A 14,574-nucleotide genomic window follows, 5' to 3' on the forward strand; every position below is an offset into this window, starting at 1 on the left:
GCTCTCCACTGAAACACAAAAATACAAAATTAGGGTTGGTACATCTTTCATTCTGAAACAGAATCCTTATCTCTCAAAGTGTGGTCTCAATCTGCTTTTTTTTCTCCTTTTTTTCCTTTTCCTTTTCCTTTTCCTTTTCCTTTTCCTTTTCCTTTTCCTTTTCCTTTTCCTTTTCCTTTTCCTTTTCCTTTTCCTTTTCCTTTTCCTTTTCCTTTTCCTTTTCCTTTTCCTTTTCCTTTTCCTTTTCCTTTTCCTTTTCCTTTTCCTTTTCCTTTTCCTTCCTTTCTGTTTCTCTTTCTTCCTGCCCTACTTTGCACTCAAATCACTGACTTCCCAGACATGGAGCAGCTGGAAGCAACATCCCAATCCTTCACCATCAGGGCTTTGAATCTTTGTTGTCTCTTGCAGATCTGTGCAAGAAACCAGGCAGGATGGAAGAAGTAGGAACTCTCCTGGATTCTGGTGAAGAAATAACAGCTCTCTGCAGCTTCTTTGCTGGTGGTGGTGTCTACCTTGCTGGAGAACCAGTAAGTAGGATCCATACAACCCACTTGGTTATAGAAAGGTTGAAGGAAAATAGAGCAATGCCCACACAAGTGGGGAAGATGTAGGGATGGTCAAGAGAGAAAGCACCCTCAGCTGCCAGACATGTGAGGGCTGGTACAGGAGATTTCTCTCCCCACCCTATTGCAGTTTATTCAGGGAGAGCCACCAGGGTCCTGCTGAGCAAGGCAACAAATGGTTGATAGAAACAGACCCTCGCCTCTCAACTGATGTTCTTGGTTGCTGGAAAGGTGCAGATGAAGTAATGGTAAGTTTCTTACCAGCTGTTACATTCTGTGAGTGCTGATGGAGTTGTGGAAAGTCTCATGCTTCCAGTACATATTCCAGGCTGAAATGAGTCACAAACTGGAGAGTTCTCTGAAAACATTTATTCAGCCCTCTGAGCCAACTGGAACAGCTTCTACAAAAGGGACCAACCCATTTCAGTGTTTTCAGCATTTGTGAAATACCTTTAAAATTCTTTCAGAGCAGCATAGTTAACATACCTCATGTTGTAAATTGTTTTGAAAAAGCTCATCAGAACATTTGGTTCTAAAGTCATGAACAAGGAATACAACTGTCAGGATTTTCATCTTTGTTGTTTAAATCAAAACATAGTTAAAGTTGACTTTAAAATAAATATTACCAATTCAGAGGGAAGACAGTTTAGTTACAGAAAGTTTCTGTCAAAACCCATCCCCCTTGAGGGCTGAAGATGTTGGATGGAGTGTGATGAGAGTCTCAGTTTGGTTTTGCTTTTGCAGGCAGAGACAGTGCAGCTCATGCTGGGTGCAGGTCTTGGACCCTCTGAGCTGACCTATCTGTGTTTTTTCTACGCTGGTCCAAAGTGAAGGAGATGTTTGCCACAATGAAACCCCAGGACTGCTGCTACAGGCTGGCTCTCCTTGTGAAACTATCTTAACTTCACTGGTGAGTTTGACTTTGGACCTAGATCACTTAATTACAAAAAAGTTGCACTTGACCATGGTTGTTTGGTGCACACCAGTGCAATGTGGAGGTGTCAACAACTGACCTGTGAGTCAGGCAGGGCTGTCCCCTCTTGGGATTTGACTTTTTTTTTGCTCCCCATTGGTTTCTCCATGGGGACAGTGGTCTTCTTCTAAGCCAGCTTCTCTCCCAAGCATCCCTTGCTCCCCTTTGCCTAGATTTGAGTCCACAAAAAGCCACCCACTGTGACCCAGCCCACCCAGCTCTGTGTAGGTGCTCCCCTCCCTGGCAGGGACTCTTTAATTTCATATGGCTTTTGAAATAGGTCTACTTGGAGGGTGCAAAACAGGCTTCAATTTTGAAACCACCCCAGTCCTGAGTGTTAATTCAACCTTCATTCCCTCCAGTCACTCCCCAGCCTCTGTCCCTGCTGTGGCAAGAGCTGTGGGGCTGCCCATGGCCATGCCTCTGGTTCATGAGGGAGATGGAGATGTTCACACACTGAGGGGGAAAGGAGCTTCCTCAGCAGCACCTGGCTAGCTGGAAACACAGCAGCTGCTGATAAACGTGCCCTTTGAAACGTTCCAAGTTGCTCCTGACACAGCTGACTCTGTCTCCATTAAATATTTGCCGAGTGTCTAAAGGGCAGGACTGGGAATGCACCAGAGGATGTGGGAAGCCAATGCCCTGACAATTCCCAGCATGAGGGGGGAAAAGCCTCCCACATCCGCTCTGCCCATCACAGAGGTTGTGTTGCTGTCATGTAGAGCCCACCTCTGCCTGAGGATTCCCTTGCTCGGATTCCTGGAGGCTGGGAGAGGGCTGGGAGCTGCGGCAGTGCTGGACCCTGCTCACGTGCACCTTCCAGAGGCAGCACCCTGGGGCAGGAGCAGGAGCTGGGTGGGCTGCAGACTCATCCCTGTGCCCCTGCTTCTCGTAAAACCAGCAGTGCCTCAGCAGAGGAGGCATCCTCTGAGCAAGGGTGCCACTGAAAAGGAGCACTGCAAAGGCCAGCTTAATTTCCTACCATGCAGCTGATTGCTGTCAGCTCCAGACTGTTCCTTAGAGGATGCCAAAGCCAATTTTGTTGAGTCCTTCATAAATTTCCCCAGTTAAAAACAAAGAGAAGAACATTCCCTACTGACTCAAATTGTTACAGAAAACTGTGGCTTGTATAACTGCTGAGAATGGTGGACAGTGAACTACTTAACCCTGATGGGGGAAGGTTTTTCACCTTTCTTTCCACATCCAGTCCTAAACTGTCTTGGAACAGGATCAGGTTCTGGGTCTCTGACCACCAAGTAAAATCTTGCAGAGTTTTGTAACACATGGTCTAGATGCCCAAAACCTTTTTCAAGGTGGGACCCACCATCCAAACCCCGCAATGAAGATCACAGACAGACCCCATGTCATTTGGTTTGGAGCTGATGCTGGCTGGGTTGTTGCCTTCAGCCCATGGTGAATTTATGTTTCTTGCATGCCTCAGACATTCTCTGTCCCAAGGTATGCTGGAAATAATTTGTTTCTGGCCTGCAACTCTATGGGATTTTCCACTCCTAGCACAATACCAGTATGCTCTGTCGTGGGGTGGAACAGCCTCTCCTTCTGGTGCATGCAGACATCATGGCAGTGCTGATCCCTGTCCCACAGGCCTCCTGAAGTAGGCAGGCCTCCTGTCCCTCTGGCCACACCGGCTGAGGGAGATGGTACCCCAAAGCTATGCATCCTCTCCTCACACCAATCCCCATCTTCGTGCAGGGAAGTCTTGTGATTTCAAGCTGTTTTTTCCCCTTCTCCCATTGTTCTCTCAGGCTGCACAGGAAATAGGAGAGCAGCTCCTTCCTCCCTTCTTTTGTTCAGTTCATCCCACAGCCCTTCCTCTCCAGCAGAGAACTTCCCGCAGTCCAGGAAGCTCCTGTAAACCCAAAGTCCCAAGGTTCACTGACCAAACTTCACCGTTTCTCATTTCTATTTCCCAGTTAATCATTCTCCACTGCAAACTCCACTGAAGGCAGCTTTGCAGGGGCCAGCTTTGGACTTTACAAACTATTTGCTGACCCGAGACAGTAGTGCTGGGAGAAGAGGTCTGGGGAGGCAAGGAAGGTCTCTTGTTCCTGCCTTGCTTTTTTTTTTTTTTTCTCACTCCATCCCCTGAGACCAAAGGGCCACGTTATGATCCAGCAAAAGCTGAGACACCTCCTGCCAGAGGAAGAGCTGGATGCCCATGCTGCCCTCGCCCTGCTCTGTGGCTCTGCAGCAGCCCTGGTGGTCTGGAAGTGGCTGCACAAAAGGCAGATCCAAAAGAAAATAGAAGAGGCTCAGAGGACCCGGGATGAGGGTGTGAAGAAAATGGCAAAGGCTGTCCAGCAGTTCAGGGAGCAGGTAACCCATCCTTCTGGGGGGGTTGAGTCCCACTGGGGTGTTTTGCTTGATGTTGCTCTTCAGCTCCTCCTTCCAGCTCATGCCTCCATAGCTTTTATAATGAGGAGGCCAGGGGTGATTTGCCAGCAGCCCTTGACAGGAGGAAAGGCTGCCTTGGGAAGAAGGGAGATGACTTCTCTCCTCAAGCTGGATGAGATGCTTTGGGATTCTACAGCCAGGAGGATGTGAATTACTCACTGGGAAGAGAGTCTGGACAACACAGGTGATGAAGCACTGGACTTTCACTGATTCCTGAAATCCCTTTCAGGATCTAGAGGTGTCTCTTGCCTCTATGGGTAGAAAGAAGAAAGCTTTTTCCTCTTGCAACTCTAACTTTACACATCCGTCCACACCCCTGAATATTTGTCTCCAAAACCTGGCTTCCAGATGGCTCTTAGAGTCTTCAAAAGAACTTTCACTTGGTTTCCCAGCAAGTGAGAGCTCCTGGCCCAGAAGATGCTTGGCCTAACTTAACACTAAGGAAGTGCAGGGCATTCACTGTCCCCTGGTAGCAACCAGGATACAACACAGGGATAACTGAGGCAGGCACCCAACCACCATGGATATGGCCTTGGATTCCTACCACAATTCTCATATCTAACTATCTTTCCTTCCTGTTCCATTAACTTCTGAGTAGGTCCTGGTTAAAGCAGCTTGTGCTTACACTGGTAAAGTACTTGGAAAGAAAGTGTACCAGCTACAAGTGATCCATATCTTTACAACATTTTTCTTAAGTACATGTCTATAAATATTTTATATAACCTTAAAAAAAGCTGATTGCACTTAGAACTGCCAGTCACCTTCACCTGGCTAGACCTTACCCACCTCTGAATCCCTACTGACCTCTTTGCAGTGTGCTGACCTTCAGTATTAGATGTTTGTCCTCAGAGCAGGCTGACACGATGCTTGTGTCCATTCTGGGGGTTACAGGGCCAGTCTGAGGCTTGTGTGCAAGGACTTTGGCACCTTCTGCCTAGGCTGGTGTTTGCTCACCTGAGGTTACCTCTTGGTCAGTGGGTGAGTCCCACAGTGGCAGGAGAAAGGCTCTGATGTGAGGCATTGCCTTGCCCTCTGGAGCAGTGGGTGCATGAAGAGCTTTTGCACCTTCAGAGGCAGCTTCAGTGCTTGCAGCACTTTCATGACATCCAAACTCAGCAAGAAACACTGAGGAGCTCAAGGTCTGAACCCTCACTTGCAGGGTCTCCCTTTCCAGTAAACTCTCTTGATAATGTTGGCAAAGTTTACAAGGCTCAGAGGAGCTGAGAATAACAAAGAATAACTGGAGCTGCTGCCCTGATAACTCCTTTATCTTCCCCTTACAGGTCCCCAGTGTCCAGAGAGATGCCACCCTGTCCCTGCCCCTGCTGGAACTCACTGCAAGACTGCGAGAAGGGTCTCTGTCCCCCAGGACTGTCCTCTACACCTACTTAGAGAAGGCGAGTGCCTGTCCACAGTGTGATGGGCAAATCACTAAAGTTCTCCATGCCATGATGTGTGGGCTGGTAGTTGAGATGGTGATTTTTGATAAGTCTTAAATACAGCAGATATCAAGAGAAAGATGAAAAGGCAGGGATCTCTTCAGAGGTGGCTTGAGCTGAGATGCTCTGGAGAAGGGGTTACCCTCCATGCCAAGCCACTAGCCCCTGGTTTGAAGACCCAGATCTGTGTAACAATGCTGTTCTTAACTAACATCTCTTCCTCCATGTGTCTGGCAAAGGCCCTGGAAGTGACCCAGCAGACAAACTGCTTGAGACATCTTATCCCTGAGTGTGAGGAGCAGCTCCAGGAAATAGAGCAGCAGAAGGAGAAAGGGCTGCTCTATGGCATCCCCATCAGCCTCAAGGATCACATCAGCCACAAGGTGCTTCCCCCATCATGAGCTGGGCTGGGTGATGAAGTGGTGGGACACAGAGAATGGGGATGGGGCCTGGTCCCTCCCTTCTCACACCATGGGGACACCCTGGCTGGGTTTGAGGATGAGGGTCCCCCCCTACCTCATTGCAGCTGCAACCCTGGGAGCTGGAAGTCTCCATCAGCATGAATTCAAGGGCTGTATAGCCATACACTCCAGTTATTTCTTCTCTTGATCCATGAGACAAGGATGGGCAGCACAGGCAACACTTTGAGCCATAACACAGATGGTCTGCAGTATTTGGGATAAGAACATGTCTCAGCTTCTAGAAAGTCATTAATAGCAGGAGCCATTAATCTCAAATTCCTGTTGTGCTGTAGCCCCTGAGCAAAGATCCTGTGCATGGGATGCACCAGGGACCCCTTCACAGACAAGCCTGTAGACTTCTCATAGAGAAGGATGGACCACATGCTCCTGAGCTGAATTTGCTTGGCAGTCTTCTCCATCTTCACATACCAACCCAGTCAAGAGGGCTGAGTCCAAAGCAGTCCCCGAACACCAAGGCTAACTGAAAAAGGATCAGACTGTGTTTGCTTGGGGTGTGTTTCCTTCCCAGGCATCCACTGGTGGCTTTGCTTGGACAGCAGGATGCTGAGTTTGATCCTGAGCTAGTGGGGGAGAGATCTAGCATGCAGAAGAGCAAGGACAGCTTTAGGAGAAGCTTTAAATGCTTCATAAGTGCTTGGAAGTGCTCTGCCAAGGATGGAAGGAGAGGGAGTCCTTGGCCCTTTGTGAAAAGTCTTGCAAGGGAGTGGTGGCTTAATACCTCCCCCAGCAAAGAAAGCACCAGATCATCCTCCCAAAATTGCAGGGGAACTGTGCTGACTGTGTCCATTGTCACTTCTCTGCAGGGCCATCTGTCAACCTGTGGGCTTGTGCAATACCTGAGCACTCCTGTGCAGGAGGACAGTGTCCTAGTCAAGGTTTTGAAGAGGCAGGGAGCCATCCCATTTGCAATTACCAATGTGCCACAGTCCCTCTTCAGGTAACACACATCTTTAGAAATACATCTTTAGAAATCTTTCCTCTGGTTGTGCTCCTGAAGCTGAACCCCAGCCTGTCCGGCACAGGTCAGGCTCCTTCCCATCTCCTGAGATGTTGCCTGGACAAGTCCTTCTTCCATCAGCTACCAGCAATCTGAAAATAGGTTTCAGAGAAGATTAAAAGGGGAAAAAAAACTATGACAGAAATGAAGTGCACTTGTGCATGGGAGGGAGGAGAGTGAAGTCCCACAGGCTGGCTCTGCCACATGATCTCATTGCAAGGGGGAGCCAACAAACTCAAGGCATTAAGCTGTTCCTGACATCCCACTTGCTGGTTTTCTTCTCCCCAGCTATGACTGCAGCAATCCTATATTTGGCCAGACCTTGAACCCCTTCAACCACCAGAAGAGCCCAGGGGGCTCCTCAGGAGGGGAGGGAGCTCTGATCGCAGGGGGCGGCTCCATCCTGGGCATCGGTTCCGACATCGGTGGCAGCATCCGCCTGCCCTCCAGCTTCTGTGGGTTGTGTGGGCTCAAACCCACGGCCCAAAGGCTCAGGTAGGTGCTGGGGTTTGCCCTTCCCACCCTGCCAGGAGTCTGCTCATTGTCAAACTTGGAAGAAGGCCCAAGGTGCTCAAAAGAAAGGGCCACTGCTTAAAGGCTGGCTTGCTTTGTTCAGAAACTCTTGTGGAGAGGCAGCCTTGTTACATTTTGGGGGGAAAATGGACATGTTTCCATTGTAACTCTGGCTTGGAGTTGAAAGGAAAATGCAACTAAAATGGTTGAATAATACCAAAAGCACAGAATCACAGAATTGTTTCGGTTAGACAAGACCTTTAAGATCAAGTCCACCCCTAAACCATATCCCAAAGCACCACACCCACACGGCTCTTAAATAACTCAAGGGATGAGGACTCCAACACTTCCCTGGGCAGCCTGGTTCAGTGCTTGACCACCCTTTCAGTGAAGATGTTTTTCCTAATAAACCTTCCCCTGGTGCACCTTGAGGCTTTTTCCTCTTGTTCTATCACTTGTTACTTGGGAGAAGCAAAATGGAATATTTTAGATTAAACCAAAACTAAGATTTGTTGGAGTTTAGGGCTGGGGGATTTTTTGTTCTCGGTTTTTTCTTCTTAAATTTGACCACGGTTTTCTGTTTCATGTGACCTGAATTAAATACTTTTAGTAATTTTCTTCTGGTTCTAGTCCTGAACTGAAGACCTCACTATGCTGTTCAAACACATTGGGAATGCCTCACCATCACTGAGATGATGATATCCTTCTTTTTCTTTTCCCACAGCCTGGCTGGAGCAACTGGCCCAATCAATGGGATTCTGGCAGGTACATGAATAATTATTACTTTTCTCTACATGCTAGGAAAAGTCCTATGTTCTCTTCTAGGCCTGAGGAAAGCTTAAGACAACTTTGGTCTTGTCCAAAGCCCATCTGAAACACCCCACTTCATTTCCTGACCATCCTTTGCAACCAACGTGGCTGCACAGAGGGGTGGACAGGTTTTAGGTAAAACCATTTGCTTAATGTGGACGTTTGCTCTCGTCTCACTCCAGTTGTTTGTGCCCTGGGGCCAATGGCAAGGGATGTGGACAGCCTGGCCCTGTGCATGAAGGCTCTGCTCTGCCAGGAGATGTTCCAGCTGGACCCCACCGTGCCCCCAATCCCCTTCAACGAGGAGGTGAGCCCTCAACTCACCAAGTTCTGGTTCCCAAGAGGGTGTTGCATGCTCAACATATGCATTCCTTAAGGGTCCAGTTATCTTTACTGTACTGGTTCCCAGTAACTTCTTAGCTCTCTGTGAGGACACAGCTCATGATTATGAGGGGAAAAAAATGTTAACAAGTGTTATCTTTTCTGCCTTCTCAGTTGGCTTGTAGCTTATCAGATGGAGAGACCCCAGAAAAGAGTGGGGAGGAAGGCAACAGCACAGCAAAAAGCTGGAAATGTTTAGGTGGAGATAAGACAGGACCAGAAACTCCTGCAGCAAGTCTCTTGACTGAGGTCATTTCCTTTCCCTCTGCAGCAGATGACCCTCAGGAGGTTTTCCCACTTCTGCCCATTGTAGAAATGGTTGAATCTATTGGTCTTGAGTAGCTGTGCTCTATCCGAAGGGAATGCTGGGGAAAAAGGTGGGGGTGGACATTTGGAAAGGGGTAGCCTATGGAAACCATAAGCAGCAAACCAGAAAAACAGTTACTCCCTAATGTCTGAAGCTTTTGTCCCCTTCTACAGCTGGCTCCAGCATGGGGGCAGCCCTTCCCTCTGCAGGGCTGGAAACACTTAACTGTTGGCTCTTTGCTCCAGACTTACTCCAGCTCTGCTCCCCTGAGGATCGGGTACTACGAGACGGATGGGTACTGCCTCCTGCCCCCCTGCATGCGGCGAGCGGTGCAGGAGACCCGGGGGGCTCTGCAGGCAGCCGGGCACCAGGTGAGCACAACTACCCCATGCTCTTCTCACACCTTTGCTCCTCGCTGCTGAAATCACCCTTCAGAAGCCAGACAGAGCTCCCGAGCCCAGCTGTGGGATAAATGACCTCCCAGAGGTATGAGATGAAGCTTCTGCAGACACAAGCCCACCCGGGGCAGCACTGCATCTCATGGGGCTACAGCACCAGCACTTAGCAAACTTGTACCTGCAAGGGGCCAGGAGTGTAATGAATCCATCTTTGACCTGCTGGCTGTGGTTCACACCAAACAGCAACCTGCATTTGACCCTGAAAGGTTGCCCTGGCATTTTGTAGGTCTGTCCTTCCCCAGCAAGGCTCTGAGAGCTGGTTTTCTCCTTCCTCCCACGTGCTTATGGAGGCTTCTGTCCTTCCTGGACCACTGAGAGAAAACAGCCATGGGGCATGGGATGGGAAACACTTTTCCCTCCCCATGGAAATATGCTGGTGATGCTCTTCACAGCAGTAAGTCCAATGTCTGTGAGATGCTGATTCTGCTGGGAATGGTGGAAAAGTAGTGCTGTTTCTGGCTCAGTGACTGCCTGGAGGAGGATGAAGGAGGAAACAACTCTGAAGAGAAACAGCTCAGAGCCAAACAGCCGACAGGGAGGAATAATCCCAAGGAGAAATGCCTGGGCTGGTTAAGGGTTGAACTGGGGCCTCTGTAGGCGTGTGGAGCCCAGAGAGGTGGTATTCTGCCTTTGAATTTTTTCTCAGTTGGAACTTGAATATTATTCACATCCCCAGGCCGCCACTTAATCTTGTGTTTTGATGCAGCTGGTGCCCTTTTCTCCACCCCGGATCCACTATGTCATGACTGAACTCTTTTTGAAGACTTTTTTTGCTGATGGAGGCTGTGCATGGTTGGACTTGTTGTAAGTAGCAGCCCTTTGGCAACAGTGCTGTAGAACACCTCCATCCCCGTGCCCATGGGAACCACACACAGGAAAAGAAAGCCCCCATCTCCCACCCCAAACAGGAGATAGTTGGCTTTCTGAGAAAGGGCCAGCAGCTTCTCTGGCATGATCCCATTCTCTTGTCCTCTCTCAGTACAGGAAATATTGTAGATCCAAGCTTGAAATCACTGGTAAAATCCTGCAAGATCCCAAGGGTGGTGAAGAAACTGCTGGCTGTGATTCTTAAACCCCTGGTGAGTCCCTGGCCTCAGGCTCAAGGCAGACTGGGGTCAGCAGGACCCTGAGATGCTTGAAAGTATGAGACATACCTTTAATGAGAAACACTGGGATTTCAGGCCAAGGCACACACTATCCCCTTGTAAGGTCTTTTTTAGACTCCTGCTGGGATTTATCCAATGCAAAGGGAAATGAGACAAGGACCAGCCAAGAGCTGTAGAAGATTAATACAGAGCCCACAGCAAGTAGTAATTCAAAACTAGACCTAGCAGTGCCCAGTGTCCTACAGATTCATGCACTGGAATTACTGCAGCAGAGGGACTTGAGGTTGAAGCTCTATCCCAGTGTTGGAGGCCTCCCAAAGATCACACCTTCATGGGAGCTCCTAGGGATTAATAAGGTCTGGTCCTGACTGCAGCCCTTTCACCAGCATCCTTTTGAAGGGCTTCTCTCCTTCATCCCCCATTTTCTCTGCCTCTCTGTCCAGAAGGGCTCCTCTCAGCTGGCAGGATCAAAAAGGCAGCAGTGAGTGGGAAGCAATCAAAGAGCTTGTAGAGGTCTTGTTTCTTGGAGATACCAAGCTGAAAACCATTTGATTTACCAAAAATAGCAAAAGGCAACTTGGCTTCAGGTCACTACATTGCTCTGGGAGGAGGAAATATTTGGCTGTAAGAAACAAATGGGGAACCAACAACCAGAAGTTGGAAGCCAAGTAAATTGAGAACCATAAGGAGTTTTTTTAAAGATTCACCCTGAGTGCAGCATCCCCAAGGGTGGAAGCAGGAGGGGAGAGGGGATTTCCTGGGATGACACAAGCTACATATCCCTAACAGGATCCTCTTCCCTTTCCAGTTTCCCCGCCTGGCTGAATATCTGAGAGCCTTGAGTGGAATGAGGTGAGATGGCAATGTCCTCGGGGATGTGCATGAAAATGAACAGGACCTTCTCCTCTCAGTGACCATGATGGGAGAGAATGCATTCACATGCTCCAACCTCAGCAGAGGTTGTCCCTCCGTCCTGGTCATGGCTCTGGCCTTTAGGAAGACGTCTCCCCAGTGCTGCACTGCTCCTAGGGTCATCCTGAAAGGGCTGAGGGACTGGGATGGATAAGGTGACACAGGAAGACTGTGGCAGAGATCAGTATTAAATCCAGGGTCACAGGAGAAACTTCCTCTCAACACTCTCAGACATTTCTGGCTTACTTGCTTGGCCAAATGCCAAAGGAAAAGTCAGACAAATTGTGAAGGATTCATTAAGTTAATAGCTAAAATCACCAGGGTTTATCAGCCTGGAGGATTATTTAAGCAATTCCTCCTTCTTTAAAAGCTTAAAAATTTAACTACGATTTCCACTTGCAGGTCAGTGAAGGAGATGTGGAATCATCACCATCAAATAGAGGTACATTTTGAGGACTTCTCTCTCATGGGACAAGTTGAGGCTTTATGGCAAGTGCCAGGTTGGAGGGTCATCAGCCAGGAAAGGGGGAGTCTGGGGAGAAGACAAGATGGAAGGAAAGACACAAAAGAGAGATAGGATAGATGGGCCTTTGGGTCAACCCAGCCAGGACTTTATTGGTTGCCCACATTGCTCATGCCCAAATGTTCACATCAAAGCACAAAAAAGTCTGTCCTGGGAGTGGGGATGGCTAAAGAGAGTCCTGGCCAATTCCTGGCCACAGTCTGGCCACATCCTGTGGATGCAGACACTTCCATGTTCCCCTGCCTCTTCCCTCCAGCACAGCTGCCTCCTGCTGCCTTCTTGGCCATGCCAGAGCCTGGTGCATAAACTGGAGACACCAAGACGCTCCAGGCATGGATGTGGCTCCCAAGTCATCTCTCCTCTCCTCCCCCAGGCTTATCGTGCCGAGTTCATTGCCCTGTGGAGGGAACTCCAGCTGGATGTTGTGCTGTGCCCTGTCCTGGGACCTGCCTTCACCAGAGGATACCCTGGAAAACTCCTCAGTAAGTGAGTCTGGGACATTCCTGGGAGGGCAAAGGGCCACTTGTTTGAGACTGGACAGAAAAGTCCCCTGCTGCAGAACTTTACTGCCCACCTAAGAATTTTATGGGCATTAGGGAGGAAAAATATCTTGTATATATCTATACAATCAGATGGAGACAGACACATGGATGAAGTGATCTGGAGGCAGTTTCTCCTTGCAGCAGAATTTGGACCTGCAGAAATGCAGCCCTGTGCAACTTCTCCTCCCAGCAGTGGCCGGTTCTAGGGGGTTTCAGTCAGCATGTAATGTGTAAGGTGGAAGGAAGACAGAAGGCTGTGACTCTGCATTCTCTCTTCTGCTTCTCTCAGCTGCCATCTCTTCCACGATGCTGTACAATGTCTTGAACTTCCCCGCTGGGGTTGTACCTGTCAGCAGGGTGACAGAAGCAGATGAGGAAGAGCTAAAGCTTTACAGAGGATGTTGTGGTGATGCCTGGGACTGGATGCTGAAACAGGTATGTGACAACAGACAATGTTTCTGTGGAGCAGAAACAGCTAATGGATGTTCCAGAAATAGTTTAATTGAAATCAGGTGTTCTTAAACATCTCCATCAGTATGAGCACAGTGCAAAAAACCCCACCTCTTCTTTATATACCATTGAAAATCCCTCTTCTCCTACGTCCCCAAGGGTTGGAGCAGGACTAGGGGAGCACCCTCAGGCTGGATTATAGGCTAAAACCAGAAAGGAGCCATGAAGGAAAGCTTCTCTGAGTAGGTCCTTGTGGCAGCCACAGCCACAGCCCACCACTGCCCTTTTCCCTGGCTTGGTGACACCTTCACCAGGCTGTCAGCAGAACATGGATCAGGAATAAGGACGCTGAAGGGAAAAGGATCTGTCTACAAGAGAGCTCGAAGCAAAGCTGGACAGGGAGGGTCTTAACCATGCTGCCCAAGGTTTGGGCACCATTTTTATTACAAGAAGAGTAAGATCCTGCCCTCTGCCCCAGCACGGTCCTAAAGCAGCTTGGATGGCAGTGCTCGGCTTCCACTATCCCCACTCTCCAGCGTAAGCCACAGGCCCAAACCAGGTTTCCAGAAGCTGCTGGAGGTCTGAGCATTCCCAGGTAAGCCCTCACCACTTGTGTCCCTGGTGCAGGCTGTGTCAGGAGCTGTGGGGCTGCCCGTGGCCGTGCAGTGCGTGGCTCTGCCCTGGCGTGAGGAGCTGTGCCTGCGCTTCATGAAGGAGGTGGAGACCCTGACCCGTGAGAAGAGAGTGGCATAGCTTCCCCCCTCCCATGCCTGGGGGGCCAAAGGGACAGCACTGCACATCTTTTGCAATCAGTCATGCAGAGGTTACAGCAAAGAGGGAAGGAGGAAGGAAATGCCATTTCCTGACTGCCCTCTGTGCCACGGATCCAGTAAGGAACCAAGGTGCCATGCAGAGGGCAGGACTGGCTTAAGCTGAGTTCAAGTGATGGTAAACCTAGGAACTGCACCTTCCTGGGAGGGTGGACATGCATGGGGATTCATCTGCATTCTCATCCACGCTGCCTCTTGCAGAAGGGAGGATTACAAAAGCTCAGTAGTGTTTTCTTGGTGGAACTGGAGTAACTTCATATTCCTGTAAGGAACAGAACCATGTCTACCCTCCCTATCACTGTATTTTGGTCACAGAAATAAAAATGTAACTACTAATCAGCTCTTCTAATAAACTCCAGAAACCCTTCACTGCTGGCTATGATTATATGAAAGCAAAATATATTAATCAAAATCACGCAGGCACCTCCCCACTGCACATTACCTGGCATTTAGCATGGGAGGATTCACACTTTCCCTCTCTACCACAGCTTCCCTGTCTATGAGGGATGGCAACAGTCACTGGCCTTTTGGCAGCACCAAGCTCTTTCTACCACCAGATTTCCAACCTCACAGCAGGGGCATACTTAAAACCCTCTTATTTCAAGACCTGAGGCTGCCCTTTCTGAAGGCAGGAAATAACCAGACACAGATGAAACTCGGTTATGCAGATGGTGAGATATTAGACAGAAAGACTGAGATCCCCAGATGGTGTTTGTTAAACCAAACCTGCTGATGTGGATCAAAGCAGTCAGACAGGAGGGAGAGAGCAGCATCCACACAGGGCCATTTACCCCATCCTGAGAGAGATGGATGAATGGCTCCCTCTGATAAGACCTATCTCTTTCCCACATTAAACACCCCAACCTCAAATGG

General features: G+C 49.1%; 1 protein-coding gene across 1 annotated transcript; it reads left to right on the forward strand.

Annotated features, from left to right (window-relative positions):
• The first annotated feature begins 3,504 nt into the window (after positions 1–3,504).
• LOC139798986 (vitamin D3 hydroxylase-associated protein-like) lies at positions 3,505–14,054 on the forward strand. Its single transcript, XM_071750241.1, has 15 exons — positions 3,505–3,873; positions 5,235–5,348; positions 5,630–5,773; positions 6,676–6,809; positions 7,158–7,364; positions 8,107–8,147; positions 8,375–8,499; positions 9,126–9,251; positions 10,045–10,142; positions 10,318–10,417; positions 11,253–11,296; positions 11,759–11,798; positions 12,253–12,361; positions 12,711–12,856; positions 13,499–14,054. Exons 1-15 carry the CDS (start codon positions 3,664–3,666, stop codon positions 13,622–13,624), a joined length of 1,764 nt encoding a protein of 587 aa, XP_071606342.1. The 5' UTR covers positions 3,505–3,663; the 3' UTR covers positions 13,625–14,054.
• Positions 14,055–14,574: the final 520 nt, after the last annotated feature.

The sequence above is a fragment of the Heliangelus exortis genome, chromosome 8 (assembly GCF_036169615.1).
Source record: "Heliangelus exortis chromosome 8, bHelExo1.hap1, whole genome shotgun sequence".
NCBI lineage: Eukaryota > Metazoa > Chordata > Aves > Apodiformes > Trochilidae > Heliangelus > Heliangelus exortis.